Below are 23,868 nucleotides of genomic sequence, written 5' to 3' on the forward strand. Positions count from 1 at the left end.
ACTGGCATTAAAGCAAGAAGGCCGGTCTCTGCTGGCCTATGTCATTATCCCGCTGAGCGCCGAGTCTCATGAGAACATCGCTGCCTTCCGCTTGCACTCCATGAGTAATGCCCCACACAGCATCTCGTTTGTGTCTCACTTACCCTGTGAGCTGGTATTACCTTAATTCTTCTACAGATGAAGCCAGGAGGCTAAGCAGCTTGCCCTGCAGAAGATCCATGGCAGAGCTGGCCTTGGCACCCCAGGCAGCGTCAGTGCTGCAGCGAGTCTGAGCCCAGTGCCAGAGAGTAACCTCTTGTTTCCTTTTCAGGCCTTAAAGCGCCAGAGCTCTTTGGGCCTTTCGTTCTTTAACAGCATCTTGGCCCACGGGGACCTGCGCAACAACAGGCTCAACCAGCTGTCCGTCAGCCTGTGGCACCTGGCACAGAGGCACGGCTGTGTGGACACCAGGACCATGGTGAGGCGCGGGGCGGGGCGGGCGGCCCTCAGCAGCCAGCGGGCACGGCTGTCCTGGCCAGTGATGCAAGCCCACTGGCCTGGCATGGGCGGTCTCGGCGCAGCCCCCCCTCCCCTTCCAGGAAGGTGCCAGGCCCTACAAAGGACAAACGGCTTTCCCTACCTACAGGTTCAGCACCCTCAGATTCAACCAACCACGGCTCAGAAATATCCAGGGGAAAAAGCCCCAGAAAGTTTCCAAAACCTGAATTGGTCGTGTATCTGCAACTACTGACGTAGTATTTATAGTAGGGATTATAAATAACCTGGAGATGATTTCAATATACTGGACGGTGTATGAAGGTTACATGCAAATACTACACCAATTTCTATAAAGGATTGTGTACCCTTGGTTTGGTATCCGCTGAGGATCCTAGAACCAAGGGACCACTGAGTAGTATTAATTCCCTATAAATAAGAGCCACACGTATGAAAACATTAGTAATTCTTGATTTTAAGAGCAAGTTGTAATCTAAGGAGTCTTATTTAAAAGCTGCTGGCTTCTTCTCCTCTCTAAGAAAAAAAGCCTAAGTTCACAATATGGCTGATTTGTCAGAGCCTTGAGAATTATGAACCACAAAGGAGACACGTCTTTCTCTTTCCTCCTAGGTAAAAACTCTGGAATACATCAAGAAGCAGAGCAAGCAGCCCAACATGGGGCATCTGACTGAGCTGGCCCTCAGGCTCCCTCTGCAGACAAGGACCTGACTCCAGGGTCTCTGATGCCAATCCAGAAAAGACCTGTTTTGTATTTTTGTTTTCATTTTTACACACATACAGATTGGTTTCTCTGCTGTTCTGCCAGTGAAGTGAAGTGGGAGCTGTCAAGAGTATTCGAATCTATTCCTGCTCACTGAGCGCGGCGTCTGTTTCTTTGCACAACTGGCCTTCACGTGGGCCTTTAGAGAAAAACAGAGGATGCAAGTAACATCTCTCTTTTTGGGAAGGTTTAATTGAAAGTTAATTGAAAAAATAACCTTGAAAAGCAGTCCACTTTGAAAGAGTCACTGTGCCCTTTCCCCGATTTGCTTTATGTCAAAACCGGCTCTTGATTGGATTTTAAATATGCTTATAGATTAAAGGAGAAAACAAGTCAGATTTAAGATTCTCTGGGGCTTCGATGGAAAATATACTGTAATTGAATAAACCTCCCTGAAGGAATATTTATGTTCATGACTGTTCATTTAATTACCACTGACTCTCACTCATCCAGAAGAGAATGTGTCTAAACATCCTCAGTATGTGTCTAAACATACTGTCTGGTTTTCTTGCAGCCCTAACCCTAAACAGCATGTGATTCAGTCTGCTTTTTTTACTAGTTTGATGGAGTTTGATTCTTGTATTACCACTAATGAGCTCCCACCGACATTTTATTTTGAATCAGTAAGATCATGAATCTTGGTCGTAGTGGTGACTCACAGCCTAGAACCTTTGTGTAGGAAGATGCATCCAAGCTGTGGATTAAAAGTGCCCCCAAACCATTGTATTTTTGGAAGGTATCCACTGAGCAGACTGCATTTCACGTCTACTCTGTGAAAAGCCTGATTACAGTTTGCACAGAAGGAGCTAAAATAATTTTTAAAAATTTATATAAACTCATGTTTTAACTGAATAGTTTGGGACCAAGAATATGCTGTGAATTTTCTGCCAGCTGAACAGTGACCCCCACCCCATCCCCAACCCAAGAATTCTGCTGAGAAAATGGCCTCCAGTGAAGAACGGCGTGTACTGAAGAAAACCCATTGAGAAGGCATGGTGGCAGTGCTCAAATATTCCCAAGTGGCCTTTATTACACAAGATTATTCCATTAAAATCATCTCCTATACCACTTTTACTATATGATACTGGTCATATGAAAGTCAATTGGCAAATTCAAATTATGCACTTTTAAGTCATTTCTTCTAGTTTGAGTCTATACATAGCAGACGGCATCAGTGCCCAAGCCTGAGTCAGTGAATTCCTACTGCTCTTCCATTAACCTGGACTTGGACTTTCACATTAGGTCAGGGATACGTTACACCAAAGCAGCTTCTGATTCACATGTCACCTTGGCCCAGGTGAAAGCTGAGATTTTGTGTTCTCGTGTGGGTTCCCCAGCCTGTTAACTACATAACCCAGTCTCTGAAGACTGCAGCCTACATGGCATGAGGTCTACAATCGTGAAGAATGATGGAACCAGAAGAAAAAGAAAATTTTTAGGAAATAAGGTAAAAATGAAAACTTCTGAATGATACCTGTATTAATTTTTTTATTGCTGCTTTAAACTGCCACACTTAGGGGTTTAAAATGTCACAGTTTTATCACCTTATAGCTCTACTGGTCTGAAGTCCAGTGGCCTTTCCTTCAAAATGAAGGTGTTGCGTTCTTCTGGAGTCTCTAGGGGAGAATCAGTTTTCCTGCCTTTCCCAGCTTCTAGAGGCCACCCGCATGCCTTGGCATGGGGTCCCTTCATCTTCAAACTAGTGACAGCTTGTTGAGTGTTTCTTACAAATCTCTTGACTCTTCTGTCTCTGTCTTCTATTGATACTTTTAATCCTGGATTATCTGGGTAGGCCCAGTCAAACCATACTGCTTAGCAACCTTAATTCCATCTGCTACCTTAAACTCCTGTTGGTTTTGCATCACAACGTATTAACAGGTTCCAGTGATGAGGACTGGGATGGGCGGGGGGTTGCGGGGGTGCATAGAACCTAAACAGTTCTGTTTGTAGAGCTGAACACACAATTTTTAAGGGAAGAACTCTAATCTGGCAGATACTTTTAATGGGCCAATCTAGTTGCAGAAGGGTGGCCTCAGGGAGGAGCTTAGTGGGAAACAGAGGAAATCACCTCAAGGAATAAAGTGGTCAAGAATCCTGAGGTTTGGGAACAGCTGGATAAAGGCAATCGTAAGGAGGGAAGGCCCTGCCATACTGAAGGAGGATCAGTCTGAGAAATCCCCAAGGGAGAAAAGGCCAATGTGTTTGAGAGCAGGGTTGTTACATATTCAGCTAAGACCTTGGCTGTGCTTACATACCAGACACCCCCACCCACCTCTCCCAGATTCTGAGTGAAAATCCAAAAACTGCCTTGTTCCAGTGGAGACAGGCTGTGTGCTACACAAAATCAACAAATGAACAACATGGGAAATCACACCAAAAGAAAACCTTGAAGACAGCTTGAGGAGGACCCAGGACATGGGGCAAAGTGGAGAGGGGCAACTCAAGACAATGTTGTTCAGTTTACGAAAGGACAGCGAGGCCCAGTTAACCTCAGAGCTGGAGCTGTCACTAGAGCAGCATGGTCTGCACCTACACAAGCAGCCGAGACAAGGCCAGGTTCAATCTGAGGACACCTGGCATCCTGCCGTCTTGGCTGTCCAACCTTCTCTGCTTAGACCCTGCTTCAGGAACAGACTTTAATAAACCTTCCCAAGCCAAGAGGAACTCTTCAGCCATATGGTGCTAGAAAGTCAAATCTTATCACAGAGAGACTGTACACGTTGAACGGCAAGAGGGGAAAGGCCTGACCGTCACACCCCTAACGAGAGGGACCATGATGGGGACAGGTGGGGGACAACTGCTCACCCGCTCTCCAGAATAACGCAGTAGATGGGTGGGCACGGTCCTTCCTGACAGCCAAGCAGGCCCAAACTGTGACGTGAGCTATTAGCAAGACACAGGGATCAGAGATGTTGGTTCCTTTCACACTGGGCAAATTCCTGGGGTGTGGATCAAGACCACCGCTGTCGGAAGAGGACATGCCCTGAAGAGCTAACTCAATGCAGAACCTCACCTTGTAGGCCTCTTCCATTATGTATCTCAAGATTGAATCCGTGGAGGGCCACATTCAGGTTCTGTGGGAGGTGGCCCACCAGAATCACGGCTAACACAGGTAAGCGGGACTCCAGACCTGGCCAATGGTTGTTGGTCAGGGCCCAGGTAGACCGGCCTCACCTCTGCCCGCTGGGGCAGTAGTGGACCCACGTTCACCTCGCCAGCATCTGAACCTCAGTCTTCCTTCCTGACTGGCCTAAGAATTTCCCTCCACATGCGAGGGGCTGGCTCAAGAATGGGTGGGCAACACTGGGCACCCAATGCTGGGCAACGAGTTATGACAAAAGGGCTTCTGGAAGTTTCCTTGAACCACAAGCAGCTTTCTCTTCTCCCTCTGGAATGGTCTAGTGTCTTGATTTGCTGCATGCAATTGCTACAGCCATCTTTCCACCAAGCTGATGAAGCCAAGGTAGGATGGTGGAGCAGAGAGGAAACATTTGTTTCCTTCATGGGAAGCTGAATCAACCCCCTACACAGGACTCCTGCCCATGTGAGACTGAATTCCCGGGCTGTCCAGGCCCGCCTGAGATAGCATGTCTGGAGGGGAAGTTCAAGCCAAGTGGTGTGAAAAAGGCCCAAGCAGTTGTATTTTGGGACGCAAGATGCTAGGTGAATGGAGAGAAGGTGGTCACGTGTCACTCGGGGTACTGGGAGTTTGTGAGGCTGGCTGCAGCATCAAAGCTTTGGAAACACTGTTCCCAGACCGATGAGGCAGCGCCCTGTCACCCCCCGTCTGTTGCCTCCTGACATTCGACCTCCTCCATGGAAGTCACCTAGAATTCTCTTCCTTGTGGTTGCAAAGAATCCAATAAACACGTCCCTGGGAAGGAACATGCCATTCGTGGGTGTGGAGGATTAGCCAACTGCTCTCTTAAATGCCTTGCTTAGAATCCAGTTAAAGCAAGAAAGATTAAATCCCAGCACAGCCCTGGGGATGGAAGGAACACAGACTGCAAAAGGCAAGATGGGTTTAGAAACAGTTTCCCAGCAGCAGAGGCAGCTCAGCCACATCTGTTTGGTGGGAATCCAGAGCCTCTCTGCCTGTGGCTACTCCAACAAGGGGGAGGGGAAACAAGCTTGCTTTTGTTTACATTAATCCCACTTCCTGTTTGAGATGTAGACATGTAATAAGCCTCTGTTTCTTCAATCAAAAGACATATTAATCCCAATGAGTATTTTGGGTGAAATTCCCTAGAGTGGACATTCATTGTAGTGAATAGTTGACACAGGCCTTGGGGCACAAAAGTACACTTGGCACTTAACTCATTGAGTGACCCCAGGCAATGTTATTACTTTATCCCTGAACCCCAGTTTCCTCATCCCAGAACCCCATTTCCTAAGATGAGGATAATAATAGCACCTGTTTCAGAATCATGATGATTAAATACATGAATGCAGGGGAGACATGTAAGTGCCTGGCACCCAGGATGCCCTCGACAAGTGCACACTCCTGCTGGTTTTACTCACTGTCTTCAACAGGAATGGACGCGTCACACAGAAAACAGGAGCCACTCAACATGTTCTCCTGGCTCTTGAAAGGAGCTGCCCTCACCCCAGTCTGTCCAAGCACATCAACACAGTTGTCCTTAATCTTCGCAGGAGTTTGATTCGAGACAACTGTCCTATGGCTTTCATCTGCCTGACAGAACAATAAAAGCAACACTGGGTGTTTTGGGGGGATGAGACAGCAGAGTTTAATCTTCAAACTTGATTGACTTGGATGCGTTCCTGTCAATATAAAAGACTTTGGCCGGGGCGGAGGAGAAGCCGAGCCCGGCCCCCCGGCTGTACTTCCAGCTCAGGGCCCGGTCGTAGTCCTGCTGCAGGTTCCGCTGCAGGGTGTCGGCCGCCTTCTTGCTGAGAGCCATGTTGGGCCTGGCCTCCGTGGTGGAGGGGCGACTGAAGGAAGGGGGCAGGTTTTTAAAGCCACCCATGAGTTTGAGAAATTTCAGTTTCTGCTCCTCGTTTTCAAAACCAGCAGTATCCCATTGGCCAAACTGGGTTCCCTGTGGTAAGAGAAAACAGGTGGTTACTCTCCTGGCTTCCAAAGCCCTGGTCTTTCCCCAGCCCCCAGTCAGGGAGGATCCAGATGATCAAAGGCTTACTGGAATTACTTCTTAATTCCAACCAGAGCCCTGTGAGGAGTGCTGTTGGGTCCCCCTCCACTGATGAGGAAATGGAGGTCTGCAGCTGGAGGGGCCTCAGGCCTACTCGGTAATCCTGCAGGACTGGTCTCAGGTCTGGCCCTCACCAGAGCCACCTTTCACACCAAGCTGCCCGTCTGCTTAACTCCTTCTCCCCCGGTTCACGGCAGTCAGTACGACACACCTCGCCAGCTGGCTACTCATCCGTCAGCCTGAGGCAGAGGTGGAGAGTGCAAGTGGGAGTCTGAAAAGCATTTAGCTTCGCAGAAACACTGCATTTTCTAGCAGCAAAGGCGTGGAGGCCCAGAGAGGTAAAGGGTCACAGGAGCTGCAGGCAGAGTCAGCCTAGGAACTCGGGGTTCCAATTCCTGTCCAGAGCACTCTACCACCCATGCACTAATCACCCATGTTCGAGAAAATGCAAAAGAGCCCCTCAGAGAAGTGGCCCAACAGAAGACTCCCCTCCAAAGTCTGTGGCAGAGGTGAGAAACCCAGCTCCCCACGAAGACTGACTTTGAAGAGTCAGGCTCAAACCCCACCAGTCTTACCATGGTCAAGTTACTTAACCTCTCTGAGCCTTAATGTCCTCATCTGCAAAGTGGGGGTGTAACACCCGCCCCCACCCCAAAAGGGCTTCAGTGAGGCTCAGATCAGACTTGATACCAGCAACCCAGAGCAGGATGCCTGGTTGGCTTTAAATCCTCAAGAACTGGCTGTTCTTGGCACTTGGTACCCACCCACCCCATCAGGACCGCTGACCTCCGTGCCACCCGGGAACTTTCCGCTTATAAGCCAAACGCTAACTGAGCTCTTAATTCTAGGTCAGCTTTGGGAGAATAATAGGAACCAGTCATCACTACAGCTGCCCTGAGTGAACTGGTGACAAGTTCCCCCAGCTTCCCAGTGGCCCCAATACAGGACCAAAGACAGCTTTCTAGGCCTTCAATTTCTAGAATGAGAGGCCACATCTGACAACCTCGTACTTGGTGTAGAGGAGCGAGCTACCAGAGGCTGACCAGTCCTGGAAGCCAGCTCCTGGAAGGGACCCGGTCTCACATGCCCACCGTGCGCCTCAGCAGTCAAGAGACCCTGAGCCCTGGGGCAGTGCCACCTAAAGCATGTGCGGAAGACCTCAGCCTGCGAGCAGCCCCCTGATGTCGGGTCCACCAGTAAAGCCGCTGGGCTGCTGCTCTGGGTGGTGCGGGCCTGTTTCTGGCCTTCCTCACTCAATCATGGATTCTTATCAGCTCCGCCCAGCTCAAGCAGATGGAGAGAAAGGAGACCCTAGAGGAAGGACACGTAACAAGCCGCATTCCATCTGCCACTGGCCCAGAGCACCAGTCCCGTTTTACAGGTGCGGAAACTGAAGCTCACAGGAGGGAAGTTACTTGCTCAAGTCTCAGCTATAGAGAGTGGCCGAGCTCAGAATGGATCTCAGGTCTTTAGATTCGAATCAACTGTTGTTTTCTGTGTTACACTATGAAAGCTTCAAACAGCACAAGCAGACACGCCTTCCCGTCATCTGGATCCTCTTCCCCCAGATCCACGTCTATTAACAAGTACTCTTCCCTCTCCTCTGCCCCCTCCTAGGCCTCAGGCCTGCAGACTGAGCCTTCTACCCCAGCTCCCAGCTTACCCACACACACAACCCCCAGCAGTGCCCACTGCACCCTCCCATCCCCCCCTTCGGCCAGATCACGCGCCCCCTGCTATACGCTCTCCTGTCCCATCTCCTCGGCCCTGCTTTGGAAATTTCCTATTCCAACTGGACCAGACCTGCCACACACGCCCCCACCTCTGCCCCCTCCCCTGTGCCAGCAGCCTTCTGAGGGCACCGCCCACCGCTGGGAAGGGCTCGTCATCATGTGCCCCGAGAGACTGGTGCCCAGGACACCGCGCCCGTCCAGAGGAGGAGGTAAAGATCCAGGCAGCTTATCTCAAGCAGCCAGCTCTCCAGGAGGGAGGCAAGCACCTCTTCCAGAAGGAAGGAAATGAGCTCAGGACGAGCTCTGTGCAGAAGGGAGCCAGCTGGCGGGCTGGGGCTGCCTCTGGGCCAGAGGGACTTGGCCTCCTGTCCCTCCACTCCACAAGGTGAGAAGGGGGTGGGACGCTGAAGACTCCTCAAAGAGCCCAGCGGCAAACTTACTGTCCAGGTCTTGGTGTCAGAAGCTTCCGTCTTACCCGACTCACGATCAATCTCTTCTTGCAAGGCTTTCCGCCTCACCTGAGCAAGGGAAAGGAAAGGGAAGAGGGCAGTGAGACAGTTTCCTCTGAGCTTCAAAGCCAGGACAGAGATGCGGTGGGAGTGGGGGGAAGACTGAAGGGATCTTCACCTGAGGGGTCTGGTGGTATCTCAGGCAGCTTTGTTCTGCTGCAGACTGTGGGAGGCATTTGTCAAAAATACCCTCTGATCATCTAAAGGTGCAGTCCCTTGGCCTAAGATGGGCATGCCTCATTCATCCTTGTTTTCCATTCCTTATGGATGAATCTTCCAGGGAATTCCCCGGTGGGCCAGTGGTCAGGGCTCAGCACTTTCACCGCTGGAGCCCGGGTTCAATCCCTGATGGAGGAACTAAGATCCCAGAAGCCACAAGATGTGGCCAAGGAAAAAAAAGGATGAATCTTTCTAGACTAGAAGAAGCTTATCAACCTTTAGGATTAGAACATGTTTTCTTTGTGAGAGCCATCTGGGGTTGAAATTTTCCCAAAATATACTGCCCACAGCCCTGGCTATACAAAGGATATTGTGGTTAACTCTCTTGCTGACAGCATCTTCCAGAAAGAACACAGACTGTTGAGACAGGCATTGGCTAGTTTGAGTCCTAGCACCGCCTTTAACTAGTTGTGTGCTTTTGGGTAAGTCAGTTAATCTTTCTGTATCATGGTCTATTTATCCTCAAATAGATGAATACATCTACCTCAGAGGATAACTGGGAGACAGAGAACCGTGATATTGTAATCTACAGTAAGAAATATAAAACAAGAAATATTATATTCATATATAGACTCATCCCCATTCCTGGCACAAGTTCCAAAACCCTAGGAATTTCCTGAGAAGAACAATTCAAGTTGTTATGTTAATTAGGCGATTCTGGGAAGCACCTGAGGATGGGAGCTAGTTGCCTGGAGAACCAACCACCAGATTAAAGGGTTGAAACCTTCAGGCCCACCCCCCTGACCTCTGGGGAGAGGCCGGGAGGTGGAGGTTGAGTTCAACCACCAAATGGCCACTGATTCAATTAACTGTATCAGTAATGAGGTCTCCATAAAACCCAAAGGCTAGGGTTTGGAGAGCTTCCGGGTTGGCGAACCCTGGATATCTGGTGAGACTGGAGCTCTCCAGGAGGGCATGGCAGCTCCAAGCCCCTGCCCCGTGCATCTCATTCTTCCGGCTGCCCCTGAGTTATATCCCTTTAGAATAAACCAGTCATGTATCGAGTAAAGTGCCTCTGTGAGTTCTGTGAGTTGCTCTGGCACATTCATTGAACCCGAGGAGGAAGTCTTTGGAACCTCTGATCTGTAGCTGGTTGGTGTGAGGCACAGCTGACGACCTGGCTTATGACTGACATCTGAATGGGGGGGTGGGGGTGGGGAGCAGTCAGGTGGGACTGAGCCCTTCAGCTGAGGGATCTGACAGTGTCTCCAGGCAGGCAGCGGCAGACCTAGCTCAACTGCGGGACCCTGAGTGTGTCAGGCACTCACTGGTTGGTGTGAGAAAGTCCCCCGCTCTCACAATGAACTGTGCTAAGTCATAAGCTCATAAGACAGGGACCTCACACACTGTACAGTCAGCGTATGAATAACGCTGCGGTTGGATACAGACGCTTCCAGGGCCTGACCCTTCCCCCCCAGGGTTCAGTTGTAATTCAGCTGCCCCCAGTTTGTGGCCGCTCCTCCTCTCATCTGCCACAGGCTGAGACGAGGTGATGGTTTATGTAGTTCAAAACCACAGACAACAAAGTCGAGTGGCAGCTGCGGGGAGGAAAGAGAAAGTGACGGCAGATTCCTACAGGGAAGGCAGCTGCCAGCGGGGAACCACGTGGGACTTCAGTGGCTGTGCGCTCAGGGAAGCGGAAAGCAGTGCGCCTGCCGAGTGATAGAGAAGAACAGTACAGAGCGTGTGACTGCATGCTGCTTTGAAGTCACAGGTATACTGTTACAAAGGCAAAGTCTGGAAGAATATAACAAAGGGTTAACAGCGATTATTATTAGGTGGTGGGATTTCAGGTTGCTTGCCCCATCTTTTTTTTTTTTTAACATAATGAACTTTTTTACAGGAGAAATAGAGAGGTGAGGCAGAAAGCTTCACTTGCATTGAGGTCATCTGTCACCTAAACGGTTTTCTTAGAAACTGTGAAGTACTTAATAGGCACAAATTCATAGGAAGCAAAGAGGTGGCTGGTGAGCCTTGCGTGGACAAGTGGCATGTGAGTGGCCGGGAACCTGGGAGCGAGGCGGGCAGGGGCTGGGCCTGGACAGTCAGTGCCCACCGGTCGTCTCTGTGAGGCCCCACCAGCCTCGCAGCCCAGCCGCCCCCCCTTCAGTGACTATGCCCTGCAGGAGGCTGGGGAGCTCCCGGTTCTGGGAGGCCCGTGGTCTGTGCCACGCCTTGGATCAGGCTCTGGCAGCATCATCTCACTGATCCTCTCAGCCCCTCCTCCAGGGAGAAGGGCCCCAAAGGCAGCAGGCAGGGAATTCTCCATGAAACATCTGGTAGGCCTCCCTCCCCGTACAAGGCTGGCTTGCACGCTCTCCTCCATTTCTCTCTCCTGGAGCAGCGGGGCCACCCCCGGGCCGTGCCCACATCACACCCTGCGGCTTCTATCCAGCAGTCCCTCCCTGATGCGGCCTGAGGGCACAGGCAGGTGAAGGGCTCCCGCTTACTAAGCGCAGATCTTGGGCAGGCCTTGCTGAGCGCCTCCCCGATGCGGCCTCACCTGGTCGTCACAGCCCCCTACATGGGGTCATGAGGCTGGTGACTGCCGAGGTCACTGCATCAGCAATGGCCCAAGGCCACATTTATGTGGTTATTTACTATGCTGTCCTGATAAGCCTTTTCATCCAGGATCATAAAATAGCCCAATTCCGGAAAGTCCGGCTCCCACATAGGATCTGGGCATGACAAAAGCAGAAGCTGGTCCACAATAGAACAAACCCTCCTAAGGCTTCTGTACAACAGTTGTATCTCTACAGACTCACAATATATGCAACAATGAAAAACTGAACTAAAATACTATTTACAATAGCATAAAAATATAAAATAATTAAGGAAAACTTGACAAAAGATGTGCAAGACCTGTACACTAAAAACTATAAAACATTACTGAGAGGAATGAACGAAGACCTAAATAAATGGACAGAGATGCCATGCTTATGGATCAGAGGGCTTCATACTGTTAAGATATTAATTCTCCCCAAATTGGTCTAGAGATTCAAGGCAATCCTACTCAAAACCCCAGCAGTATTTTTTGGTAGCAGTCAACAAGCTAATTTTAAAATTTATATAGAATCACAAAGGCTGTGAAATAGCCAAAGTAACTTAAAAAAGAATGATGCCAGAGACTTACGCTACCTGATTTAAGACTTATTATATAGTTACAGTAATCTAGACAGTGAGGTACTAGGATAAAGACAGATATACAGATCAGTGAAACTCAACGGAGAGCCTAGAAACAGACCCACACCACACATCACACACACACAGAGTCAACTGATTTTTTCCAAAGGCAACCTAAGCAATTCAGTTGAGAATTGAAAATGTTTTTAACATCAAAACAAATAATACTAGGAATACTGGACAGCCTATAACAACGAATAAATTATTGATACATGCAACAATATAGATAAATCTCAAAATGATTATGTTAAGTGAAAGAAGCCTGTTTAAAAAAGAGCACTACTAAAAATAAAAAAATAAATAAAATTAAAAAAAATAAATAAAAAAGAGCACTACTGTATGATCCCAACTATACACAAATTCTAGAAAATATAAACTAATTCACAGTGACAGAGTAGAAGCAGTTACCCGGGGATGGGGAAGGGTGGGATGGATTACAAAGGGGCACAAGGAAACCTCTGGAAATGGTGGGTATGTTCATTAATTGCTTAGCTGGTTTCCTAGATGCATACATATGTTAAAACTCATCAAACTGTACATCTTAGATATGTGTAGTTATTGTATGTCAATTATATTTAAATAAAGTTGAAAAAGACAAAAAAAAACACCGCGCTGCTGCTGCGAGGAGCCCAAGAGGTGGCACATGTGCCAGGCAGAGCTCACCTTCCCTGCCCAGCCTGCGGGTTCGGGGAGCATGTCCCCCCGCCCCCCGCAGCAGTTGGAGTAGGACAACCTCAGCCCGGGATGCTGCAGGACCCGACAGCCCCTCAGCCAAGGCCGTGGCGGTGGAGGGCTCTCCCAGCAGTAAGTGAGGGCGGCCACAGGCTCCCTGCCCCTGGAGGTGGGGCAGAGGCCGGCCCGGAGGCCTGTGGAGCCCCGACGCCTCTGGGACCAGGATCCTGTGGCCGGTTAGGAGGCGAGCATGTTTCTTGGGGGGCTGGGGGAGGTGGTGGGTGATGAGGACCGGTCATACCTGGTCTATGTGCGCCTCGTCCATGTTGCCCTTCTTTTCCAGCACCACCTCCAAGTCTGTGTCGGGCTCCTGCAAAGAAGGCGGAGGGAGTAAGGCTCAAGTGGACCATGGCCTCCACTGGGGCAGCCCAGCAGGCGAGACTGTGACGAGTCCAGAAAAGACGCAAGACTGCAGCACCCCGCCTCTCCCACCCCCCACCAAAGAACACCTGCCTTCCCCCCTCTTCCACTAGTGCTAAGTCGTAGCAGACTCTTTGTGACCCTATGGGCTGTAGCCCACCAGGCTCCCCTGTCCATGGAATTTTCCAGATAAGAAGACTACTGTGGGTTGCCATTTCCTACTCCAGGGGATCTTCCCAACCCAGGGATCAAACCCACGTCTCCTGCGTTGGCAGGTGGATTCTTGGCTGCTCAGCTACCTGGGAAGCCCTTCTCTTCCACCATGCTCCCCAATTCTGTCCTTAGAACTGTGGCACTGACCTATTTGCCAGGTGAAGAAACTAAGGCTCAGAGCAGTGAAGGGGCTACACGAGGTCACCGCACAGCTCAGAGACAAGGCTCACATTAACCCGAATCTCCCGACTCAGGCCGAGAGCACGACCTTCCCTGCCAGACGACGCCTCACTTCCCAGGTGACGCGCCAGCCAGGAGCAAGGCCAGGGAGGGCAGAGGCGGGGGCTGGCCGCCCTGCAGCGAACCTGAAGCCCCCCCAGTTCCCTCCTCCATACCATGCCCCGCACCCGCCAACTCCGAGTTCCAGTCAGTACCTTCTCTCCTGCCTGAACCACTAGGACAGGTTCTACCGCTGCTTCCCCACCCCCAACACCGGTCCATTCCACATGGCAGCGTGGGGACATCCTGAACTTACAGAATGCCCTATGTCGGTTCTATCTCAATTAAAAAATAGTAAAACCACCACAACTGGACCACACTACCTCATCCTGCAAAACCCTCCGCGGGCTCCTATCTTATTTACATGAAAATCCACATCCCTGCGGCTGCTAGTCTCTGCCAGGCCCCAGCGGCCCACCCCTGCCACTCCCGCCCCTTCGTTCCTCCCAGGTCTCCGCACCTGCTGCTCCCCGGGCACAGATGGCCCCGGCCCCTCACAGGTCTCAGCTCCCACACGGGTGCACAGGCCACGCTCTCTGTGACCTCAGCCCCTTGCAGGACCCTGTGACAGTGAGGTTCGGGGTGGCCACTTTCCCCGAGGTCCTCAGCAGCGACAACTGCCACTTCCGTGCTTCGGGTGTGCTCCGCCTGGCACCCCGAGTCCCATGTGCTGACCCCTGGAGGGCTCTGTTCGCTCACATCACCCCCGGGCCCCCATGCTCAGCCCATCTCCTCCCTCCCCGCCCGCATCCCGGAAGCTGGTCTGGATGGACAGCACACCTCTGCTTTCTCCACCAGGCGGCCATCCCTTCCCTTCCTCCTGGTAACAGGACCACCACCTCCCCCCAGCTTCGGACAGTGGGGTTCCAGTGGGACAGACGCCGTCAGCCCCTGCCCACTGGCTTCAGACCAGGGCTTCTGCTTTGTGCGACCCAATGGACAGCTGGGAGAGCAGTGCCAGGACGCTTCCTGTAATCGTTTTGGAGGGGCTGCCCGTCTCCCTTTGGGGGTGGCTTAGCTACTATGATGAAAGCCTGGAGATGCTAGGACCATCTCACCTTGGGGCTGGGGTGGGGAGGAGCCTGAGACTAAAACCAGCATTGAAAGATAGAAAGCACAGAGCTAGGAAAAGCCACATAGGCATCTTCTGTGATCCAAATTTAATCTGATCCCTAGACTGTGTATCTTGAGCTCAGATAGCTCTGAATATCGTATTATCTCAGGAACTGTTTGGGTCCTGAGGTTTAGATAGCAAGTGGTAAGAGTTTAGAAAGAGGAGTTTATCTGAAAGACTTATTCCTATTAATAAGTTTTTAATAATTAAAAATTATTAATATCAATTAAGTACTATTAATAATTTAAAAACTTAATCCTATTAATCCAGACCCTGAGTGCAGAAAACTTGGGTAAAGTTTTGATAGCAAGGGATACATACCTGTACTACTGAGGATATTACACTAGTGCCCAGATCCAGCCATACCTGAAGCTAGACAGCTATCAAACTTTCTAGTTATCTGTGTCAATAAATCCTCCTTTTCTGACGGATTGCACACATACACACACTCCCAGCTTCCACCCTTATTCTCCCCAAGCAGTTGGCTTCTGAAGGAAAGACTACCTCTTCCCAAGGCTCCTCTGCTACTTTGCTCTCCTGCCTCTTCTTCTTCTTCCTCTTCAGAGCTGACTCCTCGGTGTCTGCCTGCTCCACCCTTTTCTTGGACTTCACTTTCTTCTTCACAGAGGCCGTGGGGCCATCTCCTATGGGGATGTATTCTGGAGCTTCAACTCTGACTGGCTTCTTTTTACTTCCTTTCGCAGGGCTGCTCTCCAGGGACCAGGAGCACTCAGGGTGCGCCAGCGCGGGATCTCCCTCCCAGTGGATTTTCTTCTTCTTCTTCTTCTTCTTCATCTTCACGCTGTGTTCCCTGGGACTCCCTTGCTTCCGCTTCTGTCCCGAGGCTGCCTGCTCCTGGACGCCATCCTTCCCAACTGGGTGAGTATACAATGCATTCCCGGCCTCGCAGAACCAAGGATCCCCGCCTGAGAAGGCTGTAGCTTCCTTGGCCTTTTTCTCCTTCTTGTGTTTTTTGAGCTTCTTGCCAGCTCTGGTCACTTCCTCGTCCTGTCTGGGGTCTGGAGAGGTCTTCACCCTTGAGCCGGGGGACACGGACTTCCTCTTCTTCCTCTCCGCACTGAGGGACTCAGACAGACCAGGTGCCTGCGTCCTGGGGCTGCGTGACCACTCAGTCTGTCCAGCACGTAATGTGATCTCAGGTTCAAGGTGCTCCTCACAGACGGTGCTGTGACCCTTCTTTTTCTTCTTTTTCTTCACAAGAGACATTTTGGGTGCCTGCTCTTGGATCACATCCTTCAAGGGTGGTGTGACTCTTGGACAAACCTCTGCGAAATAACTGTCACTGTTTAAAACTGAGTATTGAGTCTCTGGTTCTTTAACCACTTTCTTTTTCTTCTTCTTCTTTTTCTCTGGGAGCCCAAGGCCCACCTCTCCTTTGTGAGCCTTAATCATTCCTGAAAAAAGAAATGGTACTAATTATCCCACGCCAAGTGGCTTTGAGAACAACTCCACTAGGTATGACCAAGAGCCACACTTCTTGGAGTGGATGGTCTGAAAGGTTAGGGGCTTGGAAAATGGGCACGATTCCCGGGGAGCAATGGGAAATATGATGGAAGAAGCAGTGCGTGCTAAGCGGCTTCAGTTGTGTTCGACTCTGTGACCCCATGGACTGTAGCCCACCAGGCTCCTCTGTCCATGGGATTCTCCAGGCAAGAATACTGGGGTGTGTTGCCATGCACTTTTCCAGGGGATCTTCCCAACCCAGGGATCGAATCTGAGTCTCTTAAATCTCCTGCATTAGCAGACAGGTTCTTTACCACTAGGGCCACCTAGGAAACCCCCAGAATGAAGTTTAAATCCTGACAGCTTCAGGTTCAAATAAATCCAAGTTGATCCCTCAAGTCAATCCCCTATCCTCCCTGGGCCTTAACTTCCCCATCTGAAAATGGGGAGAGATAACCCGTCCTTTCTCAGAGAGCTGTTGGAAAGAATAAACAATAATCCATGGAAAGTGCTTGGTAGATTGTTGATTACTTTCCTAACCCCCTTCCTCAAGCCTCTTAAGCCTAATCATTCATTCCACAAAAATGTACCCTGTGCCAGCCACTGAAACAACTGCGCTCAAGCCACAGGCCAGGCACTGCCCCCAGGGGCTTACCTTTTGTTGGATGAAGAGGACAGAAATCTTAGATTAACTCTTCTTGCTGATTCTCACTAGACATAGTAACTGTGATATAATTAACCTGTTACCTTGCTTCATCTGAAGAGCTCTGTTGCTTTGCATCTGGAAATTAACTGCCCCACCCTATACCTAGGTAACTCTCTTCTAATTACCTTCCTAAGAAGGGGAGCAAAAGTGACGTATGGCAAGAAGCCCCAGTTGGGGCTGAGAATGGCTGTGTTCAAATGGTGACTCATATAGTCTTGCCACCCAGCAGTGGCTTCTCTGGGCCTCAGTTTCCCCATCCATAAGAGACAATGAACCAGATCAGATCATAGGATCACAGGTGGTGGTGGGAGCCATATCCAGTCTACAAGCCTGTTTCAATGTTTTTAATTTTTCAAACAAATTGGCAACATTTAATGACCCTGAATGCTCAGCTTTTCCTTTTTTTTTTGGAGGGAGGCCATCCTGAAGGTGCCTATGAGAAAGTGCTGGTGGGCCTTCAAGTATATTTAAGCTTCCAGTTGTGGACTAGTCTCTCACTCCAGTCACCAGCCCAGGTCCTGCTCCCTGGACTGGATGACATGCAGACACTCAGGAAATCCAGAATCAAACAGCTCCTCACAGGAGCTTTGGACAGTGGGCAGGAAAGGCCAGGAGCTGCTTCATCCGGCAGTTTTCCTCAGCCTCAGAGCCCAGAGGCTGAATGTGCCTCACTCTAAGCCATTTCAAAGAGCCAGGCCAGGCCTGAGCTGTAGCTCAAGTTCACTCATAAATGGCTCCTATAGCACCTGGAGATCTGACAGATCAACCACAGGCTTCCTCTGGCTGTCTGCTGTATTTCCAGGGCCCAGCTTTCTACCTAGCAGAATGGGTGCTCAATAAACGCTCAGTGAACGAAGGAAGGGATGCTAGAGACACAGAGATGAACAAAAGATGACCCTGCCATCAAGAAGCAACTAGCTGTGGATGGGAAAGAGCTGTGCTAACAGTGATACATGTGATAAAAGCAAGCACAGTGGTAAAGTCAGAGTAAGAGACGTCATCAAATCTGGCCTACCAGTTGTCGGCAAACTTTCTGAAGAGGTTTCCAGCTTGGGCAAGCACAGGATGGAAATGCTAAGCCTTAAGACAAAAAAAATTTGAAGTGTGAGGTGACTGCGGAGGGGTGACTGAAGGCAACAGGCTGGTTGGAATAGTTCAGTTCAGTTCAGTCGCTCAGTCGTGTGTGACTATCTGCGACCCCAGACACCTCGAGATATCCATGGGGAGATGTTGGTGGACAGCTGGCTGTACGGGTCTGAGGCTCGGAGGTGACTGGGCTGATATGGGTGACATAAATTTATAAATATATGGATGCTATGTAAGCTTTGAACAAAGGAGCCTGAGGCAGAACCTCAGAGAATACTAACGTTTAAATGGGTGGGCAGAGGAAGACGGGCCTGCAAAGGAGGGGGAGAAGGTGCCAAACCAGGGAGGGTGAAGTCAAGGGCGCCTCAAGTGGAGGAGTGGTCTAGAGATCTGATAAACAACGAAGTCAAAGGGAGTTTGTCCCAACTTAATCCCTTTCTCTTCCTAGCTCCACCCTTTAAAACACTGCAGCACTGTCCTCTATGGCAGTGAAGAAGAGCCTTCCCTTCAAACCCGACATCCCAAGTGTATTCATTCCTTCAAGAAGGGAAGAGTAAATAAACCTTATAGCGTTTCCTGCGAACGCAAAATGCTTTCTCCAAAAGCGCTTTTAAATTATCGCAGTAGCCTCGTGAGGATCGGTGTAAATAACCCATCTCAGAGACGTCCAAACTGAGACTTGGAGACTTTAATTCACTTGCCCTGGGTTCCAAAGCCAGTAAGGGATAAAACAGGGATTCGAACCCAGCCTGCAGAACTTTGGAGCCTGCGCTCCAAAACCCAATTCCCACCGCAGGCTCACAAACATGAAACAAGGGAGCCGCGAAGGGAGACTGCCCCCTCAAACGCCCGACCGCACCAAGGTTTCCGCACAGAGGGAGGGATTACGCCGGGTCCCAGGTCCAGCTCCAAAGCGGGAGAATTTCCTGAAGATGGCGCCTCAGACCGGCGACGAGGGGGACGTGGATCTGAGGGTGCAAGTCATCCTCGTCCGGTCCCTCGGCTCGTCGCGCAAGTCCCCAGACCCAATCTCCAGTCCCGGTTCCGTCCCGCCTACGACGCGCTCTCCGAACTCACCCAAAGGCCAATGTTCCCCGCCTCCACGTGAGAGCCCGCGCCGCCGTGATCCGGAAGTCAATCTCGACTCGGCGGTCCGTCCCTGCCAGATACGGTTTCTTCCGGGTCGCGGCCTTTTGGGACCCGCGGTTGCCGTGGAAACGGCGGCCATGACCGCTGCCATGGCGGCGCCCGGAGCTGTGGGCCGCAGCGCCCAGCGCTTGGAAGGGACAGTCTCCAACGAGTCGTGCATCACCGCCAGGACGCCAGTGCCCGTAGTGTCTCCCGAGTCCCTCGATCTGCCTGTCTCGCCGGTGCAGGTTTCGGAGCTACCTAGCAAGAACCTGTGGGAGCAGATCTGCGAGGGTAGGCAGCCCGGGCCGGCCGAGAGGGACGGGACTAGAGCGGCCCGGCGGGACCCGCGCTTGCTGGGCGCCTACTGTGCGCCAGGCGGCTGACGTGTGAGGCCTCCTGGCAGCCTCGCCGCGGGCCCGCCGGGCTCCCCATGTTACGTGCGGGGAAACTGAGACTCTTGAGAGGCTTGCCCGAGGTTACGCAGCTCAGTCTCCAGCCTAAGTCCATAGTCAGGTTGAAGGCAAGGGAAAGAAAGGGGAATAAAAGGGACCTTGGCGTTAACCAGTGATGCTGCAACCTCCTTTCAGTTCAGTCGCTCAGTCGTGTCCGACTCTTGGCGACCCCGTGGACTGCAGCGCGCCAGGCTTCCCTGTCCATCACCAACTCCTGGAGCTTGCTAAAGCACATATCCATCCAGTCGGTAATGCCATCCAACTATCTCATCCTCTGTCGTCCCCTTTTTCTGCTTTCAATCATTCCCAGCATCAGGGTCTTTTCCAGTGAGTCAGTTCTTTGCATCAGGTGGCCAAAGTATTGGAGTTTCAGCTTCAGCATCAGTTCTTCCAATGAACATTCAGGACTGATTTCCTTTAGGATTGACAGGTTTGATCTCCTTGTAGTCCAAGGGACTCTCAAGAGTCTTTTCCAACACCACAGTTCAAAAGCATCAATTCTTCAGTGCTCAGCTTTCTTTATAGTCCAACTCTTACATCCATACATGACTCCTGGAAAAATCATAGCTTTGACTATATGGACCTTTGCCGGCAAAGTGTTGTCTGCTTTTTAGTATGCTGTCTAGGTTGGTCATAGCTTTTCTTCCAAGGACCAAGCATCTCCTAACTTCATGGCTGCAGTCACTATCTGCAGTGATTTTGGAGTCCAAGAAAATAAAGTCTCTTACTGTTTCCATTGTTTCCCCATCTATTTGCCATGAAGTGATGGGACCAGATGCCAGGATCTTAGTTTTCTGAATGCTGAGCTGTAAGCCAACTTTTCCACTCTTCTCTTTCACTTTCATCAAGAGGCTCTTTAGTTCTTTTCTTTCTGCCCTAAGGGTGGTGTCATCTGTGTATTTGAGGTTATTGATATTTCTCTCGGCAATCTTGATTCCAGTTTATGCTTCATCCAGCCGGCATTTCACATGATGTGCTCTGCATATAAGTTAAATAAGCAGGGCAACAGTATACAGCCTTGATGTACTCCTTTCCCAATTTGGAACCATCCGGTTTTTCCATTTCCAGTTCTAACTGTTGGTTCTTGACCTGCATACACATTTCTCAGGAGGCAGGTAAGGTGGTCTGGTATTCCCATCTCTTGAAGAATTTCCCAGTTTGTTGTGATCCACACAGTCAAAGGCTTTGGTGTAGTCAATAAAGCAAAGTAAATGTTTTTCTGGAACTCTCTTGCTTTTACTATGATCCAGCGGATGTTGGCAATTTGATCTCTGGTTCCTCTGCCTTTTCTAAATCCAGCTTGAACATCTGGAAGTTCACAGTTCCCGTACTGTTGAAGCCTGGCTTGGAGAATTTTGAGCATCACTTGCTAGCATGTGAGCTGAGTGCAACTGTGCGGTAGTTTGAGCATTCTTTGGCATTGCCTTTTTTTGGGATTGGAATGAAAACTAATGTTTTCCAGTCCTGTGGCCACTGCTGAGTTTTCCACATTTGCTGGCATATTGAGTGCAGCATTTTCACAGCATCATCTTTTAGGATTTGAAATAGCTCAACTGGAATTCCATCACCTCCACTAGCTTTGTTTGTAGTGATACTTCCTAAGGCCGCTTGACTTCACATTCCAGGATGTCTGGCTCTAGGTGAGTGAACACACCATCATGATTATCTGAAGATCTTTTTTATCTAGTTCTTCTGTGTATTCTTGCCACCTCTTCTTAATATCTTCTGCTTCTGTTAGGTCCATACCATTTCTATTCTTTATTGAGCCCATCTTTGCATGAAATATTCCCTTGGTATCTCTAATTTTCTTGAAGAGATCTCTAGTCTTTCCCATTCTGTTATTTTCCTCTATTTCTTTGCACTGATCACCGAGGAAGGCTTTCTTATCTCTCCTTGCTATCCTTTGGAACTCTGCATTCAAATGGGTATATCTTTCCTTTTCTCCTTTGCCTTTCACTTCTCTTTTCTCAGTTATTTGTAAGTCCTGGTTAGAGAACCATTTTTGCCTTTTTACATTTCTTTTTCTTGGGGATGGTCTTGATCCCTGGCTCCTGTACAATGTCACAAACCTCCATCCATAGTTCTTCAGGCTCTCTGTCTATCAGATCTAATCCCTTGAATCTATTTATCATATCCACTGTATAATCATAAGGGATTTGATTTAGGTCATTCCTGAATGGTCTAGTGGTTTTTCCTACTTTCTTCAATTTCAGTCTGAATTTTGCAATAAGGAGTTCATGATCTGAGCCACAGTCAGTTCCCAGTCTTGCTTTTGCTGACTGTATAGAGCTTCTCCATCTTTGGCTGCAAATAATAGAATCAATCTGATTTTGGTATTGACCATCTGGTGATGTCCATGTATAGAGTTGTCTCTTGTGTTGTTGGAAGAGGGTGTTTGCTATGACCCATGCGTTCTGTTGGCAAAACTCTGTTAACCTTTGCCCTACTTCATTTTGTACTCCAAGGCCAAATTTGCCTGTTACTCCAGGTATCTCTTGACTTCCTAATTTTGCATTCCAGTCTCCTATAATGAAAAGGACATCTTTTTTGGGTGTCAGTTTTGAAAGGTCTTGTAGGTCTTCATAGAACCGTTCAACTTCAGCATTACTGGTTGGGGCGTAGACTTGGATTACTGTGATATTGAAGGCTTGCCTTGGAAACGAACAGAGATCATTCTGTCATTTTTGAGACTGCAGCCAAGAATTGCATTTTGAACTCTTTTGTTGACTATGAATGCTACTCCATTTCTTCTAAGGGATTCTTGCCCACAATAGTAGATATAATGGTCTTCTGAGTTAAATTTGCCCATTTCAGTCCATTTTAGTTCACTGGTTCCTAAAATGTCAGTGTTCACTGTTCACTTTTGCCATCTCCTGTTTGACCACTTCCAGTTTGCCTTGATTCATGGACCTAGCATTCCAGGTTCCTATACAATATTGTTCTTTACAGCAATATTTTTCTTTACAGCAATGAAGGAGGTTGCCATTATTCATTACCTCCACTATAGTTTGGTGTCAGATCAAACAACAGGGAGGGAACACAGCCTCGCCTAGCAACAGAAAATTAGATTAAAGATTTACTGAGCATGGCCCAACTCATAAGTACAAGACCCAGTTTCCCCCACAGTCAGTCTCTTCCATCAGGAAGCTTCCGTCAGCCTCATATCCTTATCCCTCAGAGCGAAGACAGAATGAAACCCACAATTAAGCGAAGTGTACTTGCATCTCATCCTGTCAGTAAAGTAAGCATAATAACAGCACCTATTTCATGGTGTTAGGAGGATGCAGCTAAAGGGTCATTTCCGAAAGGGCTTAGCAAAGTGCCCATTTTATGGCAAGGGCTTAGTGTGTATTCCTCTTAATAAATAATGCTGGATGTATTATTTTCCTCCCTAAGATTGTGTACTCCTCAAGGTCAGGAACTCAGATTTTTCATTCTTGTGGCTACCATCACTGCCTCAACTGTCTGAAAGAGTGCTGTCCAATAGAACTTTCACAGATGGGTATTGAGCACTTGAAATGAGATTAGTGCAACCTTGGAACTGAATTTTTTGTTTTGCTTCTAATAAGTTCTGATAAGCTAACACAGCTGCATGTGGCTGATGACCACTATATTGGACAGTGCAGGTCAGTAAATGTTGAATGGAGAAAAGACTGAATGTGCTAGTGTATTGAACTAGGTAGCAGGAGACAGTGATGAGTTGAGAGAAGTGGAAAATTCAAAGAAAAGAGAATAATGGACTCAGAGGAGATAGATATCTATTTGATCATAGAAATAGATGAAATAGATGACCATCTATTTCAACTCCTACCCAGTACTTGAATTCCTTCTCCCATATTGCATTATACCTAGAAAAATCTTTTTCATCTTGGTTGTTTTCCTTGTAACATCTACCTCTTGGTCCTTACCCTCCTGGTGCTGTGATCCAAGTTGCTAATCACAGTACCATTATGAGGACACTCAAATGTCAATAGAAGGTTATTATTGTGGCTGTCTTTTCCCGGGAATGTGCACTTCTCTAGGGCAAACAGCTCTTCACAATGCAGTTGACTAGTGGTGTTTTGTTGGGGAAGCTGCTCAACAACTCAAAGAGGGGATAATCCTTGTACCTACCTCACAGGGCTGTTGTGAGGATGGCTTAAGATGACATATGCAAGGTGGTTGGCACAGTCCTGGCATTTACAAAGTGCTTAATAAATGTTCTGATGTTGGGCAAGAAGCATGCTTTACATTTGTTTTAGAATCATGGAATTTATTTTTG

The 23,868-nt window shown here is 49.2% G+C and overlaps 2 protein-coding genes across 7 annotated transcripts in view; one reads left to right on the top strand and one right to left on the bottom strand.

The window, feature by feature from the left end:
• Positions 1–1,656, top strand: part of VPS35L (VPS35 endosomal protein sorting factor like) — a 143,416-nt gene extending 141,760 nt beyond the window's left edge. For all 4 annotated transcript variants that reach the window (XM_061152945.1, XM_061152946.1, XM_061152942.1 and 1 more), the window contains 2 exons: positions 311–457; positions 1,105–1,656. In XM_061152945.1, coding sequence (XP_061008928.1) covers positions 311–457; positions 1,105–1,203 — 246 coding nt within the window. In that variant the 3' untranslated portion in view covers positions 1,204–1,656. The remainder of the gene's footprint in view (positions 1–310; positions 458–1,104) is intronic.
• Positions 1,657–2,251: 595 nt separating this feature from the next.
• KNOP1 (lysine rich nucleolar protein 1) lies at positions 2,252–19,397 on the bottom strand. Of its 3 annotated transcripts, XM_061152949.1 has the most exons (6): positions 18,884–19,094; positions 17,954–18,018; positions 15,273–16,183; positions 13,044–13,112; positions 8,600–8,677; positions 2,252–6,315 (listed from the first exon to the last, which is right to left on the bottom strand). In XM_061152949.1, the coding sequence occupies exons 3-6, from the start codon at positions 16,179–16,181 to the stop codon at positions 6,004–6,006; spliced, it is 1,368 nt and encodes a 455-aa protein (XP_061008932.1). In that variant the 5' UTR covers positions 16,182–16,183; positions 17,954–18,018; positions 18,884–19,094; the 3' UTR covers positions 2,252–6,003. The 3 variants fall into 3 exon arrangements, with proteins under 3 accessions (XP_061008932.1, XP_061008930.1, XP_061008931.1); XM_061152947.1 differs by lacking the exons at positions 17,954–18,018; positions 18,884–19,094 and adding an exon at positions 19,102–19,397; XM_061152948.1 differs by lacking the exon at positions 17,954–18,018.
• Positions 19,398–23,868: the final 4,471 nt, after the last annotated feature.

Source organism: Dama dama, chromosome 10 (genome assembly GCF_033118175.1).
Source record: "Dama dama isolate Ldn47 chromosome 10, ASM3311817v1, whole genome shotgun sequence".
Taxonomy (NCBI): domain Eukaryota; kingdom Metazoa; phylum Chordata; class Mammalia; order Artiodactyla; family Cervidae; genus Dama; species Dama dama.